The 15,000-nt window shown below is 35.9% G+C and overlaps 1 protein-coding gene across 4 annotated transcripts in view; it reads right to left on the reverse strand.

Annotated features, from left to right (window-relative positions):
* Positions 1-15,000, reverse strand: part of LOC144965524 (putative ferric-chelate reductase 1 homolog) — a 93,231-nt gene that overhangs the window by 15,972 nt on the left and 62,259 nt on the right. For all 4 annotated transcript variants that reach the window (XM_078900934.1, XM_078900933.1, XM_078900935.1 and 1 more), the window contains exon 9: positions 9,459-9,642. In XM_078900934.1, the coding sequence (XP_078757060.1) occupies positions 9,459-9,642 (184 nt within the window). The remainder of the gene's footprint in view (positions 1-9,458; positions 9,643-15,000) is intronic.

Here is a 15,000-nt window from a genome sequence, read left to right on the forward strand (position 1 = left end):
TTTGTTAATGTTACATTAATGTCTAAGAATTTTACATTTTGGAGATAAATCATACCCCTATCTGTTGGATCGTTCTGAAGAATTTATGAGTTATGGAAATGTTCATATTTATTGTTTAAAATGCATGGTGTAAAGCGAGGTTTTTAGAAGTGGGCTCCTTTGGTATCTCCAACCTTGACGTGGTGGGGGAACTTGAGGCATATCGGTGGCAAAGGAATAAATCCTGGTTGACCGTCACGAGACCATCCCAGGTGTCAAGCCTATAGCGAGCCACTTGAGCAGCACACCCGATATGTAACTAATGGCCTCGGCCATCCCGGGCTCCACACTACTATGTTCTAAATGATTATATCCAAAAAACAGGTTGTCAATGGCGAAGCAGTCGGCCGCCTAGCCAAATACTACCACGTTTGTGTCACCAGGGTTGTCGGCACAGTGGAGAAATAAGTGAACGTCCCAACAAAGCTTTGGCTGGAAAATGCGATACCTGGGTTAGCGGCCTGACGCATATATTATCCCTCAATATCAAGAGCCAGATTATGGAAAAAAATGAGCTTTTGTCAAAGCTACTGGCTGCCCATAGCCTTGATATCATCCTATTACAGGAGACCCATCTTTATCCAGGCATGCAATCTTCTCGATTCCAGATCCCAGGCTATACAGTGGTCCAGTGAGAGGACACTTCGAGGCTCAAGGGAGGGGTTAGCATTTACGCTAAAGAGCCATCGAAGGTAAGGGTCATTGAGAGTGCAATGGACAGCAATGGGGTGAATAGAATTTCCGTACAGGTAGGTGGGCTGTGTTTGCATAACATCTACAAAACACCTAGAGAGACTTGGACTACACCACCGGTACCGGTGATTAGCCATCCTTCCATCTGTCTGGAAAACTTTAGTAGCCACCATCACGAATGGCGCTACAGAGACTGCAACGAGGCAGGTAGACAACTCCACTCATGGATGAACTGTAACGATCTACACCTAGTGTATGATCCTACAATCAAGGGTACCTTCAGGAATAGCCAGCACAGGCAGGTTCTTGTCACAGCGGGGGTGACAATACCGAGGGTGTAGTCTCTTCCACTCTGCAGATGGAACTTCAGGAAGGCTAACTGGGAGGAATTCAGTTTCTATATCGAGCAGGTTTGCCCTGCCAGCATTTACAATAGACACTCATCACGATATATCTGCACCCTCAACATCATTTACATCACACACTCCTGCCGATGTATCTGGATCATCAACATCATTTACATCAAACACTCTTAATTATGTATATATTCACCCTCAACGTCATTTACAACACACACAAAATAAATATTACTCTATCTCAGTCATACAGGAAAGGATACAGTGAGCCTTTGAGTAAATTAGAAGAACAAACCCACACTAACTTTATCATGAGAAACTCTGTGCAAATCCACAACAGACTGTTTCAAGTAAACGAAAGACCAACCTATTGTATTGCAAAAGATTATATATATTATATTCAATGGTACACAGCGACCTGTCACACACAAATCCTACCTCATATACGTCATCATAGGCATCAAAGACAACAGTGTCAATTACAATGAAGACATACAGACATTATTACAAAAAATACAATAATACCAAAGCAGCATATTTTTGAGTATCACTGCCTTCCCTTCATAAAACAATATCAGGTTTGGATTAGAATAAATGGGGGAGCAGGGTGGGGAGTTTATTCATTCAAGTATTCATAAACTCTAGCAGCTGGCATGTGACATGAGAAAAGGAAAATGAAAACTTCTGGATTCCCCTCTTCTCCAAGTCCAAGTCTCTACTGTTTACAAATAAACATTCTTCATGTCAGACAGAGGAAAGTAATGGAATCTCTTGTCATCAGATAACAAAATGGTGTATATTTAGTACTATTACTTAACTTGTGCATAATACAACTGAACAGAGTACTTTACATTCTACTACTATAATAATAATATACATAACCGTAAGTGCAAGCTTACTATTCATCATTGGTACCTGTTCAACACTACAAGTACAAAATAAAATTGTTATAAGAACCAGTGCTACTGGTCATTGGGGAGAGTTAATATTGTACTACGACTATCATCGTCTGAATAAATTATTATCACAACAGGGGATGGTGACAAATAGCAACTCAACTGACCAAGAGCTAATGAAATACAAATGTTTCTAAGGTTATTTGGTGGTAAAAATCACGAAACTTTCAGGGTGAGTAACAACTATTAACAAATATAGTTATGTCTATTACGTGCCAAAACATTATAGAGTGTGGGTTTGGATTGCTGGTAATTTCCTGTTTTTTAGGGGTATATATATACTTGTAAATGCCATAAAAATAGAGATCATTTAACATAATGCTCATTTATTATAATGATACCACAGCAACATAAAAATTACATCTCAATAATGGGAAAACAAGTATTAACATACTATGTAGTAATCAGAAACATGTATCATGATTCCAATTTATTATGAATTATTATAAAACAGCCTTTTTAATGCATGCAATTGCTCAGGCTTCTCGCTCGCCATGCCTGGAAAGGTAGCTTTACTTGAGCTTGTATATTGTGTAATATCCACTAAACATGCTCAAAGTGCTTTACAAAGGATCCCTGACCAACAGCAACACGTAACAAGTAGAACAAAACACGATGCCTGTTAGGCGATATTACAATTTTATTCAGACAAAGACAACACTGTTAATGGTCAGGTACTCATTTTACACCTGAGTAAGGTGAGAGAATGTGAGTAAAGAGCCTTTTCCAAGGACTCAACTATGCGCTGAGCGAGGCTCGTACTCAGGACCTTCTGATCCGAAAGCCAGTGTCATACCACAAGACCACATAGTCGCAAGAAAGTTAGCTTGACCCTGTGGCCTCCACTTAGGACAATGTACGAACTCCTCCACTAAAGTATAACTTATATGCAATCATGCCATAAGCTGCAACTCCTACACTTAGTCCATTAGATTTCAGCAAAAAATAGGATTACCGGGAAGAAACATGGGTGTCAGACAATACTTTTGAAACTAATTGGGGACTGGAAAAAGGCGTTGGACAATAAACAATATGTGGCGGCAACCTGATGGATTTATCCAAACCATTTGATTGTTTGCCACATGACATATTAATTAGCAAATTAGCAATGGGGTGGCACAAAAATCTACAAGTTATTGGTCAAAAATAAAACAACAGGTTAAAATTGGAGAAGTTCAGAGTCAGTGGGAAGAAGTTTCAAAGGGGGTGCCACGGGGATGAATTCTAGGTCTATAGCGTTTTAATATATTTTTATAAAAGATTCAGTACTGTATACTTATACCGACAATAATACACTATCCTACTGCCATAAAGATTTTGATACTCTTATTGATGTTCTTGACTAGGAGAGCCAGATCCTTACTAATTGGTTCCATATAAATTGCATGAAGACCAATCCAGACAAGTTCCAGGTTCTAGTTGTAGGCAAAAGAACGCAGAATAAGTGCCCATAATATATTATTGATTCAGTAACGATACCATGTGAAGACACGGTAAAGTTACTTGGAATTGATATTGACTACAAACTAAAATTTACCTTTCACATCAAGGAAATATGCAGGAAGGACTCTCAAAAACTAAACGTGTTAAAAAGAATAGGAAGACATCTCTCCAAACTAAATAAACTAAAAAATTTCCTTACATTTATATTATCAAATTTTAACTTTTGTCCACTTATTTGGCACTTCTGCTCAAGAGCAAATACTAAGAAAATGGAAAAAATACAAGAACTTGCTCTCAGATTCATCTACAGTGACTATACCGGCACTTATGAAGAGAAATTAACAAAAGTTTAAGTTCTCCTTGAAACCAATCGAATGCAAATTATGGCAACAGAAACATTCATAATCTTTATGAATTATCCCCAAAATGTCTAGAAAATCTTGTAACTTTCAAAGAAAGAAAATATGATTTTAGGCACACCAATCCTTTCTTTAAAAAATATAGCCTTGTGGAGAACATTGTGCTTATTTGAGCCATAATAAAAAATTGATACGGCGTACAACTCTACTGAAAGATTTGAAAAATAGAAATGTATTTTTTACAGATAGATAAACAGATAACTTGATTTCCTTTTATAGTTTAAAGTCAGTTTGAAAGTTCGTTAAGTCAAACAGATATCATAAATTTACCGAAGACACTAACATCTCATGGCCACACCCTCAACTCTATCTGTCCAGTAGAGTCCTTACTTCCGTTGTGTTGATTTAGCGGTGATCAGTGTTGTTATGTAGTGTAGTGTGTTCTCATTGCGTGTATGTTTATATGTGTGCGTGTGTGTATGTGTGTGTGTGTGTGTGTGTGTGGTGTATAGATAGTTCGAAGATGACGTCACTCAGGTCTTTGTTATTGTTTTTTGCCATCCGCGTTTATGAGTATTGCTCACTGAACTGTATTAACCTGACTATACACGTTCATGGATACACACAGTTTTGTGTGTTGGTCCGTTATGCTTCCGGATGGCAATGTTATAAGCTCCTTAGCCAAGCGTATACTATCTATACATGTGTGTGTGTGTGTTTTTTGGAATGTGGTTGCATGGAAGAAAAAAAAAAAAAAAGGGGGGGGGGGGGGGGGTGTCCATCAAGTAGAGAAATTCCTGAGCAAGGGGGGGGGGGGGAGGGGGGTGTGTTTGCTAGGAACTGTCAGATTGGCATTTTTCAGCAAATCGTCGCATTCATAGTGTTATAATTCACTTGATCACATGACGGTATTCTGATTTACAGAAATTTTAAACAAGTTTCACCGATTAACAACAACTAATATTACTGCTGATATAACTGTCGTTTTTATGCCATCGATGTGATAATTATTGCCCTGGGAAATATTTAGTTAAACGTTTCGGCAAACTGTCAATTGGTTATGTCTAGCTTCTAGCCCGAACAAACCAAAAGTAGACAGATTCGGGGACTTGATATTTTTCGCGTCCGCTTCAGATTTTCATTTGACCTCAGATAAGTAAAGGGGAGACATTGCGAAAGCTCCTACATCCCCAGTATTCATTCAATTTGTATTGTCACCGTTGATCTTTTGTCAGGTGTTTATTTATTCAATTTGTCATCATATAAAAGCGTTTTAAAAACTCTAGAACAAACCTTGATAGATTTATGAAAGTTTAAAATTTCCTAATTTGACCATTGTTTTGATTCTCGGCCACCATTTTAATTTGTGAAGTATTGAAGGTAGTGCAAAGCACTCCCAAGTAAAGCGTGGTAAAGACTTGCGACTTATTGATATTGATATCTACTGACTGAAAAAATAAAATCATGCCGAATAAAGCATGGCAGCGACGACAAGCACATCGATTAAAATGTGCATCTAATCGTAATCAAGCTAATCAAGAAAATGATTCTGGCAATATCGAATGAAAATAGTTCTTTCCCCGCGAAATTGCGGGCTTTTTACTAGTATTGTAAATGTCCCAAACATCAAATCAGCCCATTTAGGTAAATAGTCCGTCGTTATGCTGCTGCAGTTTCGTGGAATAATCTGTCATAGCACATGAAAACAGAGACAAATTTGAAAAGGTTTGTGAGACTCATACTCATATTTTAAAAAAGGTGTCAGATTCTCAGACTAGTTCAGATCTGTTTCTGTTCCCGCAAGTATTTATTTGATATTCATTTTTTAATGAAACAGTGAGAAATGTCAAATTTTATTAATAATATATAGTATTAAAAATAATGTGTAAAGTATTCTTTTTTTAATTCTTATGTCGGTGAAAAGCTGGGCTTACTGAATTTATATGATATTTTATTAAGAAAATATACCTCATTATTTTTTCAAAATTTTAATTTTAAATTTTGTTGTCATTGTTATTAGTTGTTGTTTTGTATAAAAGATGAATGCATAATATGTATTTTTCCAGACAATAAATAATGTATTCATTCGTAGATATTATGCAGATTATCATACTAAAAATCCACCATAATCTGTTTGTGGAAAAAAAGTTGTTGATGGGTGTCAATATACTCTCTCCAAAACATGGTGATAATCAGATTTTGTGAATAAAAAATTATCATCCTAAAAAATGTCTATATGCCTACTCTCTCTCTCTAAAACTATTCAGGGGTATTGTTATCCAGAGGTCATTATTATTATTATTATTATTTCCGGTCAACATGGCTGAAACCTGTTTGTACTGAGCCTTCACTCAGTGAATAGTCATTTGTCACTCTTTTCAAATGCTTTTGTAGGATGACAATTTATTTTAACATTTGAAAATCAAAAGTAAGAACACTTATTAGTAAAGTTAGAATTGATCAATTGGCCAAGGATGTCTCAATTTATAAATTGGATATTACTTGTTTACAAATAAAAAAAATAGAAAATGGCATCGATCGAATTGTGGGTAATGGTCGACTTATTTGTTTTCCTTCTAACTCTCGATTCTACAGATGTGGTTTCTTTATTAATGAAAAATGGAAGCATTCAATCATTAATGTTGTAAGGTATCTAACAGTATTTGTATGTTACAACTACAAGGGGAAATATCACATAACCCAAACAACAAACACCAATGTAAAAACAAACAAACACCAATTCCATCATCAATGTTTACCCACCAACAACGGAAAGAGCAGAAAAATTCCCAGAAGAAATAAAAAGTTGTTACAGTAATCTCAACGAAATGCGATAACTTAATACTGAACTAGACCATTTAACGAACAATAACAACACACCAAATGAAACATGTTCAGGTGTACGGAATGCAGTAATAAATACTGCAATTCAAAGTGCCAGGACAACCACAACCAAACAAGGCCGTACATATGACACTATCTTAGCTCAATTAACTCACCAGCAAAAAGATTTGTGAATAATAATACAAAACTCAATAAAGGAAGGAAAAAGACAGAAACTAAAATACGAATGAAACAAAATATTACACTGTATAAGATAGAGTAACCGAAATAAGGAATGAAGAGTTGGACAAATAAGTTAATAATATTAGTATATGCAACTATGATCAAGCAATGTGCAAAGCTGTGAGGCTAATAAATCAAAGACCATTTGAAAACCCAAAGATAGAGGATGGCACAGGAAAAATTAATTATTAACCCCAATAACATTTCAAATGTTCTTTTTCAATTTTATAAAACAAAATTTCAAGACAACAAAACCCGACTTGTTAGCACATTTGAGGTAGATCCACGATCATTATTTAAACCTATCACACCAAGAGAAGTAAGAAATGCTCTTAAAAGTCTAAAAGACAACAAAGCATCGGGCGAAGATGGGGTATGCCCTGAACATATAGTGGACATCTTCAATCAAACGTTCGAATATCACCAAAACCTGCATATTAATAAAGTGGAGTTGATATCAATACAAAAGCCAGGAAAACCGAAAGGACCTCCAAAGAATTTGAGAACAATTGCATCGCTTAATATAATTAGAAAATTGCATCCCTGATCACACTGAATAGAATTAGACCGCTTGTTGAAAATTATTTGTCACATAATCAAAGTGGATTCAGGATGGAGATAAGTACTGCAGATGTAGTTTGGACCCACAAATGGCTTGTTAGAAAAAATAGAAATAGTTATAATTGGAATAGATATGTCTGCCACCTTCGATACTAATAATCGCCAAACCTTGTTAAAGATTATGAAAGGAATAGTTCTGGAAGATGGATTAACCTGATTTCTAAAAAGTGAAACCTGGATAACGACCAAAATAATCGGTGCCTCGGCGGATAAAGCATTCCTTGGCAATAAAGGAGAAACAAGGAGAAAGTATGAGCCCTGTTTTCTTTATCATTTTTCTAGAAAATGCTTTAAAAGATGTACGTAAATCATTACCTTCAGCTCAATTATGTTTTGAAAACAAACTCCCTGTGGAAACGGCATATGCATATGGCATCGATTTTATTGGCCTCAAACAAGTCAGTGTAAAAATCCAAAAAGCTTTATAAAAACACCAACTGTACTTTAATTCTGACAAAACAGATGTAATATTACTGTCAAGGATGAAAGATGGATGGAGAGCCATGAAAAAAGTAGGATCACTAATAGGAGACAAGGAAGACGTAGAAAAAAGAAAAAGTTGCACTAAATAAATTATTACATAAAACGTTTAGAAAAGATAAAATAAATATCAAAAATTAAATTAAATTATAGACAATCCTTGTAAAATCTGTGCTTATATATAACTGCGGAACATGGGCCCTGACCAGAACCGAAGATCAAAGATTGGACAGATTCCATAGAAAACAACTTAAAAGAGTCCTGAATATATGATACCCCACAAAAATAAGCAATAAAACACTGTATGAAAAATGCAATGAAAGACTCTTATCTATTCAAATCCTGGAGGCAAGATGGTGGCTTTTTTGGGCATATACTCAGAAGAGATGAAAATATACCAACTAATAAAGCCATAAATTCACACTGCCCTGAATAGAGACCGAAAACGTAGCAATGACTATGAAAAAGGTTTTTTTCTCTTTTTGAGGAAATTTTTTGTCTAAAATCAAAGCCCTATCTCCACTGAGTAAAAATGTTTTTGAATTTTGATAATCCATTCATAAATAAACAAGTTGTGCAGTTTCAAAGGTGTCATTTATTTGGATGACTCGCAAAGAGGAAAAAAACGCGAAAATATGGGACGCTTTTATGGCATTTTTTTTTCGACCTTTGGTTGTATCTTGCGTAATAAATGGATTAAAAGATTGAAACTTGAAGAGCAAATTAGGATGGTGTTTTGTAAAATACGGGAAAAGTACTCATCATATTCATATGAAATTTTACAACCAAAAAGAAGAAATGTTCATGTATTACCTTGTCAGCGACAAAACCTCCACGCCCGGTAGTTTTAGAAATATTTTACTCCAAAGTGTATAAATCTATTTTTAACGGTCTTCTGGTAATCGCACGAGTTTTGTCGCTTGACATAATCTAAAATGACCTTTTTTCTAACTGTGTGCCAACTTTCAGTCATATTCATCGATAAACAGCGTCGTAATTAATTTTTTAAAATAGTATATACGAAACGGCTTCGTCCCATATTTTGACGCGAATTCGGGCACTTGTGAGCGAAAAAGAGGCCCAAAGATTTGTGCGGGATAGTCATTGCTATAAAACGTCTCTAAAATAATGAAGAAATAAAATCAAAGGAAAATATTATGAAATTAGTATCAGCATCCACAGCAAAAGATCCTGAACCATGGAAGGAATTGACACAAATGATTAAAGAGGCAGCTGAGACGTCCCGATCAGATGATTAGGAAGGGAAAGGCCTTAAGTTAGTCGGTGAAAAACAATAATAATAATAATAATAATAATAATAATAATAATAATAATAATAATAATAATAATAATAATAATAATAATAATAATAATAATACCATGAGCGCAATCTTCACTAAACGTAAACAAAATGCTTTACAACTATAATGGTATCAGATTATTACCAGGCATAGCGTCTCCCCAAGCCATCATCAAATAATAATCTTTCTTTAGATTCCACCTCGTATTTGTTGTTTCAGCAATCTTTTTGTTCTGGACCACTTGGTATACATCGAAGGCCTCTGGCAAGACAAAGCGACATTGCAGTTTTCCATCTTGATACTTGACCTCGTGAGAAGAACTGAAGATCTAAATATGGCGAAATGGAAGAAATATTTTTTTAACTTTTAAATTAACAATCACATTTCGTAGTTTTGTTAATATTATTATAACAGACAAACCTACAATTGCCATCATTACGAAAGATTGACAAGATTCCTTTTTGAAATGACATAAACTCATTCTCTTCCTTCTTGGTGTCTTTAATTTCATTATCATATCACTATTGTCATTTTAATTGTTATGAAACCAAAAAAAAAGTGTATACCACAAAGGACAGAGAGACATTCATTGTTGGTAAAACAATTATTGACAAGCTCAATAGATGATGTAATAAAGCACTCTAATATATGACATATATGTATAGAAATATTCGGGAACGAAGAAGAAGAAGAAGTATAGAAATATACCTATCTGCAAAAAAAAACATTAGGTAATATAATGACAAGCACACATGGAGCTATGTATATATTGAAGGTTTATTGTATTTTTGTCGACCAGAAACCTGACATTTGATATAGTGTACATCAGTGGGGAGTGAACCTGGCACAATGGGTTTTGGTGGGTTTCATAAAAAAGAAATACCGGGGGTGGGGGGTTACCCGCCAAAACCCAAGAAAGTTATGGGAACTAGGCAGCATGGGGAGTTAGCCAGAGACTCAGGAAAGTGTACACCAGTGGAGAGTGAACCTGAAACTATGGGTTTCGGTGGGTTTCGTAAAAAAGAAAAAGTCTTAGGTTCATTCTCTTCTGGTACCCAAATCCTGTAGTCATTCGTCGTTTCCCACTGGCATCCATCTCCCATAGTCCCAGGTTCACTACCCACTGGTGTGCACTTCCATGAATCCCAGGTTCATTCTCCTCTATACAAGTTCGACCATAATATATATATATATATATATATATATATATATATATATATATATATATATATATATATATATATATATATATACCATTGTTATTATTATTATCATCATCATCATCATCATCATTATTATTATTATTATTATTATTATTATTATTATTATTATTACGAGGGCTCTTTCAGAAATAACCGAAAAATGCCCATTGCTCAGCAACCAGAGGAGATTTTTTGATTCTGTAAACGACATGATATTCCTTATTTCCTTACGGATATTCATAGAAATTATGAAGTGCATCATTTTGCACAATGAATTTCTAGACGATTTTAAAGATGGCGGCCCACCTTGAAACTTGGTCAAAGGAGGAAATCAGAGCTGTCATACGTTTTTTGAACGCCAAAAGTCTGAATCCTACCGAAATTCATAAAGAACTTCAGAGTGTATATGGTGAGCATGTTATAAGCCGTACACAAGTCTATCACTGGTGTAATTTGTTTGAAGCCGGCCATTCCGACTTGACAGACAGGGAAGGGAGAGGGCGTTCGATAACTGCGACGTCAGAAGACAATGTGAAGCGAGTTGATGAGCTTATTCGTCAAGACAGGAGGTTGAAACTTCTTGAAATCGCAAGCAGTCTTGAAATTTCGGAAACTTCTGCCCATAGAATTGTATTTGATGAACTTGGCTACAGAAAAGTCAGCGCAAGATGGGTTCCTAAGCAATTGACAGACAATCATAAAGAACAAAGATTGGACATCTGCAGGGAACTTTTGAGAAGAAGCAAGAGCTCACGCAGGGTTCACGGGCATACTGCCAAAGCCGGCGGAGACTTTCTAGGGTACGATGTGACTTTTCTTGACAGCATAGTCACCGGTGATGAGACTTGGTTGCACCATTGCACCCCGGAAACAAAGCAAGATTCGATGACATGGAAACATCCATCCTCACCTGTCGCGAAGAAATTCAAAGTCATGCGGTCAGCAAAGAAAATAATGGGAACTGTTTTCTGGGGCAGTCGTGGTGTTATTCTGTTCGAAACCTGGAGAAACAATCAATGCTGCAAGGTACTGCCAAACTCTTGACAAGCTTAGGGAGGCCATTCGCAGAAAGCGCCCAGGGTAGTTGACCAACGGGATCATTTTGCAACACGACAACGCTACACCCCACACAGCACGAGTGACGCAAGGTTGGCTAGAGAAATATGGATGGGAGATTTTGCCACACCAACCACACAGTTCAGACCTCGCACCATCTGATTATCACCTCTTTGGGCCACTGAAACATGAGCTGGCAGGAAAGCGCTTTGATGTCAATGAAGAGCTTGTTGACCATGTGCGGAAATGGCTACAAAACCTTGACGGAAATTTCTTCCGAGAGGGTATCTATTCCATGGTGCGGCGTTGGCAGAAGTGTGTCGACAGACTTGGCTGTTACGTAGAGAAATGAAGGACGAGTCAAGGTATGAACACGTGCAAGAATTTTGTTGATAGCATAAAAAAAGCGGATTTTACAGGCATTTTTCGGTTAATTATGAAAGAGCCCTCGTATTATTATTATTATATTATTATTATTATTATTATCATTATCATTATCATTATCATTATCATTATTATTATTATTATTATTATTATTATTATTATTATTACCAGTATTATTTTTTTATCATTTTTGTTATTATTAATAATATTTTTTTTTTCCTATCCCAGGCCATCCTATCTAATAACCCTCTTAATTAGTATCAATTTATTATAGCCAGATTTTTAATAAGTGGCGCGAGTTTTTCTTCGTTTTCTCAGCTGCCCTCCAAAGCATAGCTACAAAAATTTGTATGAACCTCTGAATCAATTTGTCTTAATAGAAAAATATTTTTTCATAAGATTTAAAACAATAGGAAAGGATTTCGTTTATTACAGCTATTTTAAAATCGATAACAGGTGAGGATCGGAATTCATAGAAGATTTACATTATCAAAATTATGAATTTTCCGCATATCCATTGAAGGAATTCGTTAAACTGGAGTGTTCGGTTAATTGAAGCTTAAACGATATACGTGCAGTATTTGAATATGAAGCAACGAATGGCAAAACGAATGGCAATTATTAACTATCAGACATCTACATTTTATAACTATCAATACACTTAACTGGTGAATACAAACAAAAGTGAAGATAACGCCCTTTCAATATAATTTTGATTGCAAAAGTTTGAGAAATAGCTTGTGTTTATGCCAAAGAGGATTACATTAATTTATGTAGACTGGTCAAAAGAAAAAATTCATCAATTATGAGACAGTGTCTGAACAAATATGTGTTCAACAATAACAACAACAACAACAACTACAACAACATCCAAGAAATACTGGACACATCAACCAGCACAGTCTGATGACTAGGATGATGGAAAGGAGAAATGAAACAACTAAAGAAAGATTCCGAGCATCACTCTATCCAATGAAATGTAATTTCCCTCTGGTTTGCGAAGGTTGAGGCATGCCTTTTCTCAGTCTACTCTTTATCATTTATTGCCTCGTCTGTGAGAGTAAATCTGGTGTTCCTCCAATTATTCCAGCCTGCCTGTATCCTCTTCTTAACCGTCATCTCATTGCCCCCATCTCCTTGTACAGTTGTTTCTAAGTATTTGAATTGGTTTGTCTCTGGCACATCCTCTTATATATTTATTGGTGGTCCTGCTCTTTGTTATCCCATGCACAAATAATCTGTCTTCGATCTGCCTACCCTTAATCCCCTCCTTTCCAACACGTGTCTCCAACCCTCCAGTTCCTTTTCCTTTTGAATCATTCAAAGTACTGTGTCATCCGCATACATCATGTACCATGGTGCCTCTCGCTGAATGGGTTCTCTTAGAACATCCATTACTATTGCAAACAGCAGTGGGCTGAGAGCAGACATGTGTAATCCAACTCTAACATTAAATGGATCACTTGAGCCAACAGCTATCCTTACCACTGTTTTGTTTCCTTTGTACATACCTTGGATAACTTTGATATATTTCTCTGTTACCCCCTTTGCTATTAGACAGTACCACATTTCTTCTCTTGGTACCCTATCATATGCTATCTCCAGGTCAATGAACACAATGTAATTCTCTTTGCTTTTCACTATACTTCTCTGCGGTCACTTTTAGAGCAAATGTAGCATCCATTGTACTTTTACCAGCAACAAATCCAAACTGTTCTTCATTTATGTCTACATTTTTTCTAATCCTCTAATCGATTACTCTTTCCCATATCTTCATTGTATGGCTCATTATCTGATACCCCTATAGTTGCCACATTCTTGAACATCTTTATTTTTGTATATGGGAATCAACATACATTTTTTTTACTGAGAAATCTAATAATTATAAAACTAATTTTTACTGACTGATATACGAGTAACTTTCAAAACTTTATTAAACTTCAGCCCAATTTTATCACCCGTTAACTCAAATTAATACTAAGAAAATCTGCTAGGTTGTAATACTCTATCCTAAATTGACAGCTGGCGTTCATTGCGAGTATCATTGATTCTACACAATTCTAGCACATCTGCAACAAAAAATGACAACGTACACTCCAGCACGGTTTCCTCTAACACGGATTCCTCAAACTCATTCAAGTGTTCCAATTTTTTTCCTTATTATTCTTTGTTATCATTCCATTCCTTCCTCGAACTTGATTTCCATGAACTAATTTCACCCAGCTAACATTTTTTTTTTATTTAATTAATTAATGGGGTTTTTTTTTTAATGCGCCAGGAGATTTCGACCATTGATGGTTTACTATGGCATTGACAGTTGCATATGTATATATCGTATGTATCTATCTGCACTGCATGTGTATACTTACAAAATGATACATATGCAGACACACACAGCCACCACACACCCCATCACTATAACGGACACTGCTCAGCTTATTCTTAGCACTTTGCTATTCATTCTAATTTCAATTTCACATGCCATGATTGGCTACGACGGTAAATCAATGTTGTAAAAGAAAGCAACCCCCCCCCCCCCCATAACACACACACACACAAACACAACAGTTTGTATGTCATATATAAATTTATCTCCCTCTACATATCAATGATATAAATAAATACAGTTCACTCCGCTTAATTAATCGCACACTCCACTTATACGCTACACATTCCCAAAGAACTGAATTTTTTCTAGATAATAGCTCCTCTTAATCGCACCCCTTCCCCGCTTAATCGCTATATCTTGATTCCATCTTGATTTGAGAAAAATATCTAAATTATACAATTTAAAAAGGTAATGAAAATGGGTTTCACATTGAACCAGTTCAGCACGTTAATATCTTATCACGCGTGAAAAATGTTTTCCTGTCAACACAAGTCCACTGTCCCTCTGACCCCGATTACGCCAGACGTGCAATGCTTGTTAACTGACATTAAAAGATTACCTGACACGACGGGCTAATTGACCAAGAACTCGATGTCTGCATCACAAGGCGTGAAACGTGATCGATGTCCACACAATGCCATGTGTTTGTTTACAT

The sequence above is a fragment of the Berghia stephanieae genome, chromosome 2, assembly GCF_034508935.2.
Source record: "Berghia stephanieae isolate SIO BIC M18660-M18661 chromosome 2, UCSD_Bste_1.3, whole genome shotgun sequence".
Taxonomy (NCBI): Eukaryota; Metazoa; Mollusca; class Gastropoda; order Nudibranchia; family Aeolidiidae; genus Berghia; species Berghia stephanieae.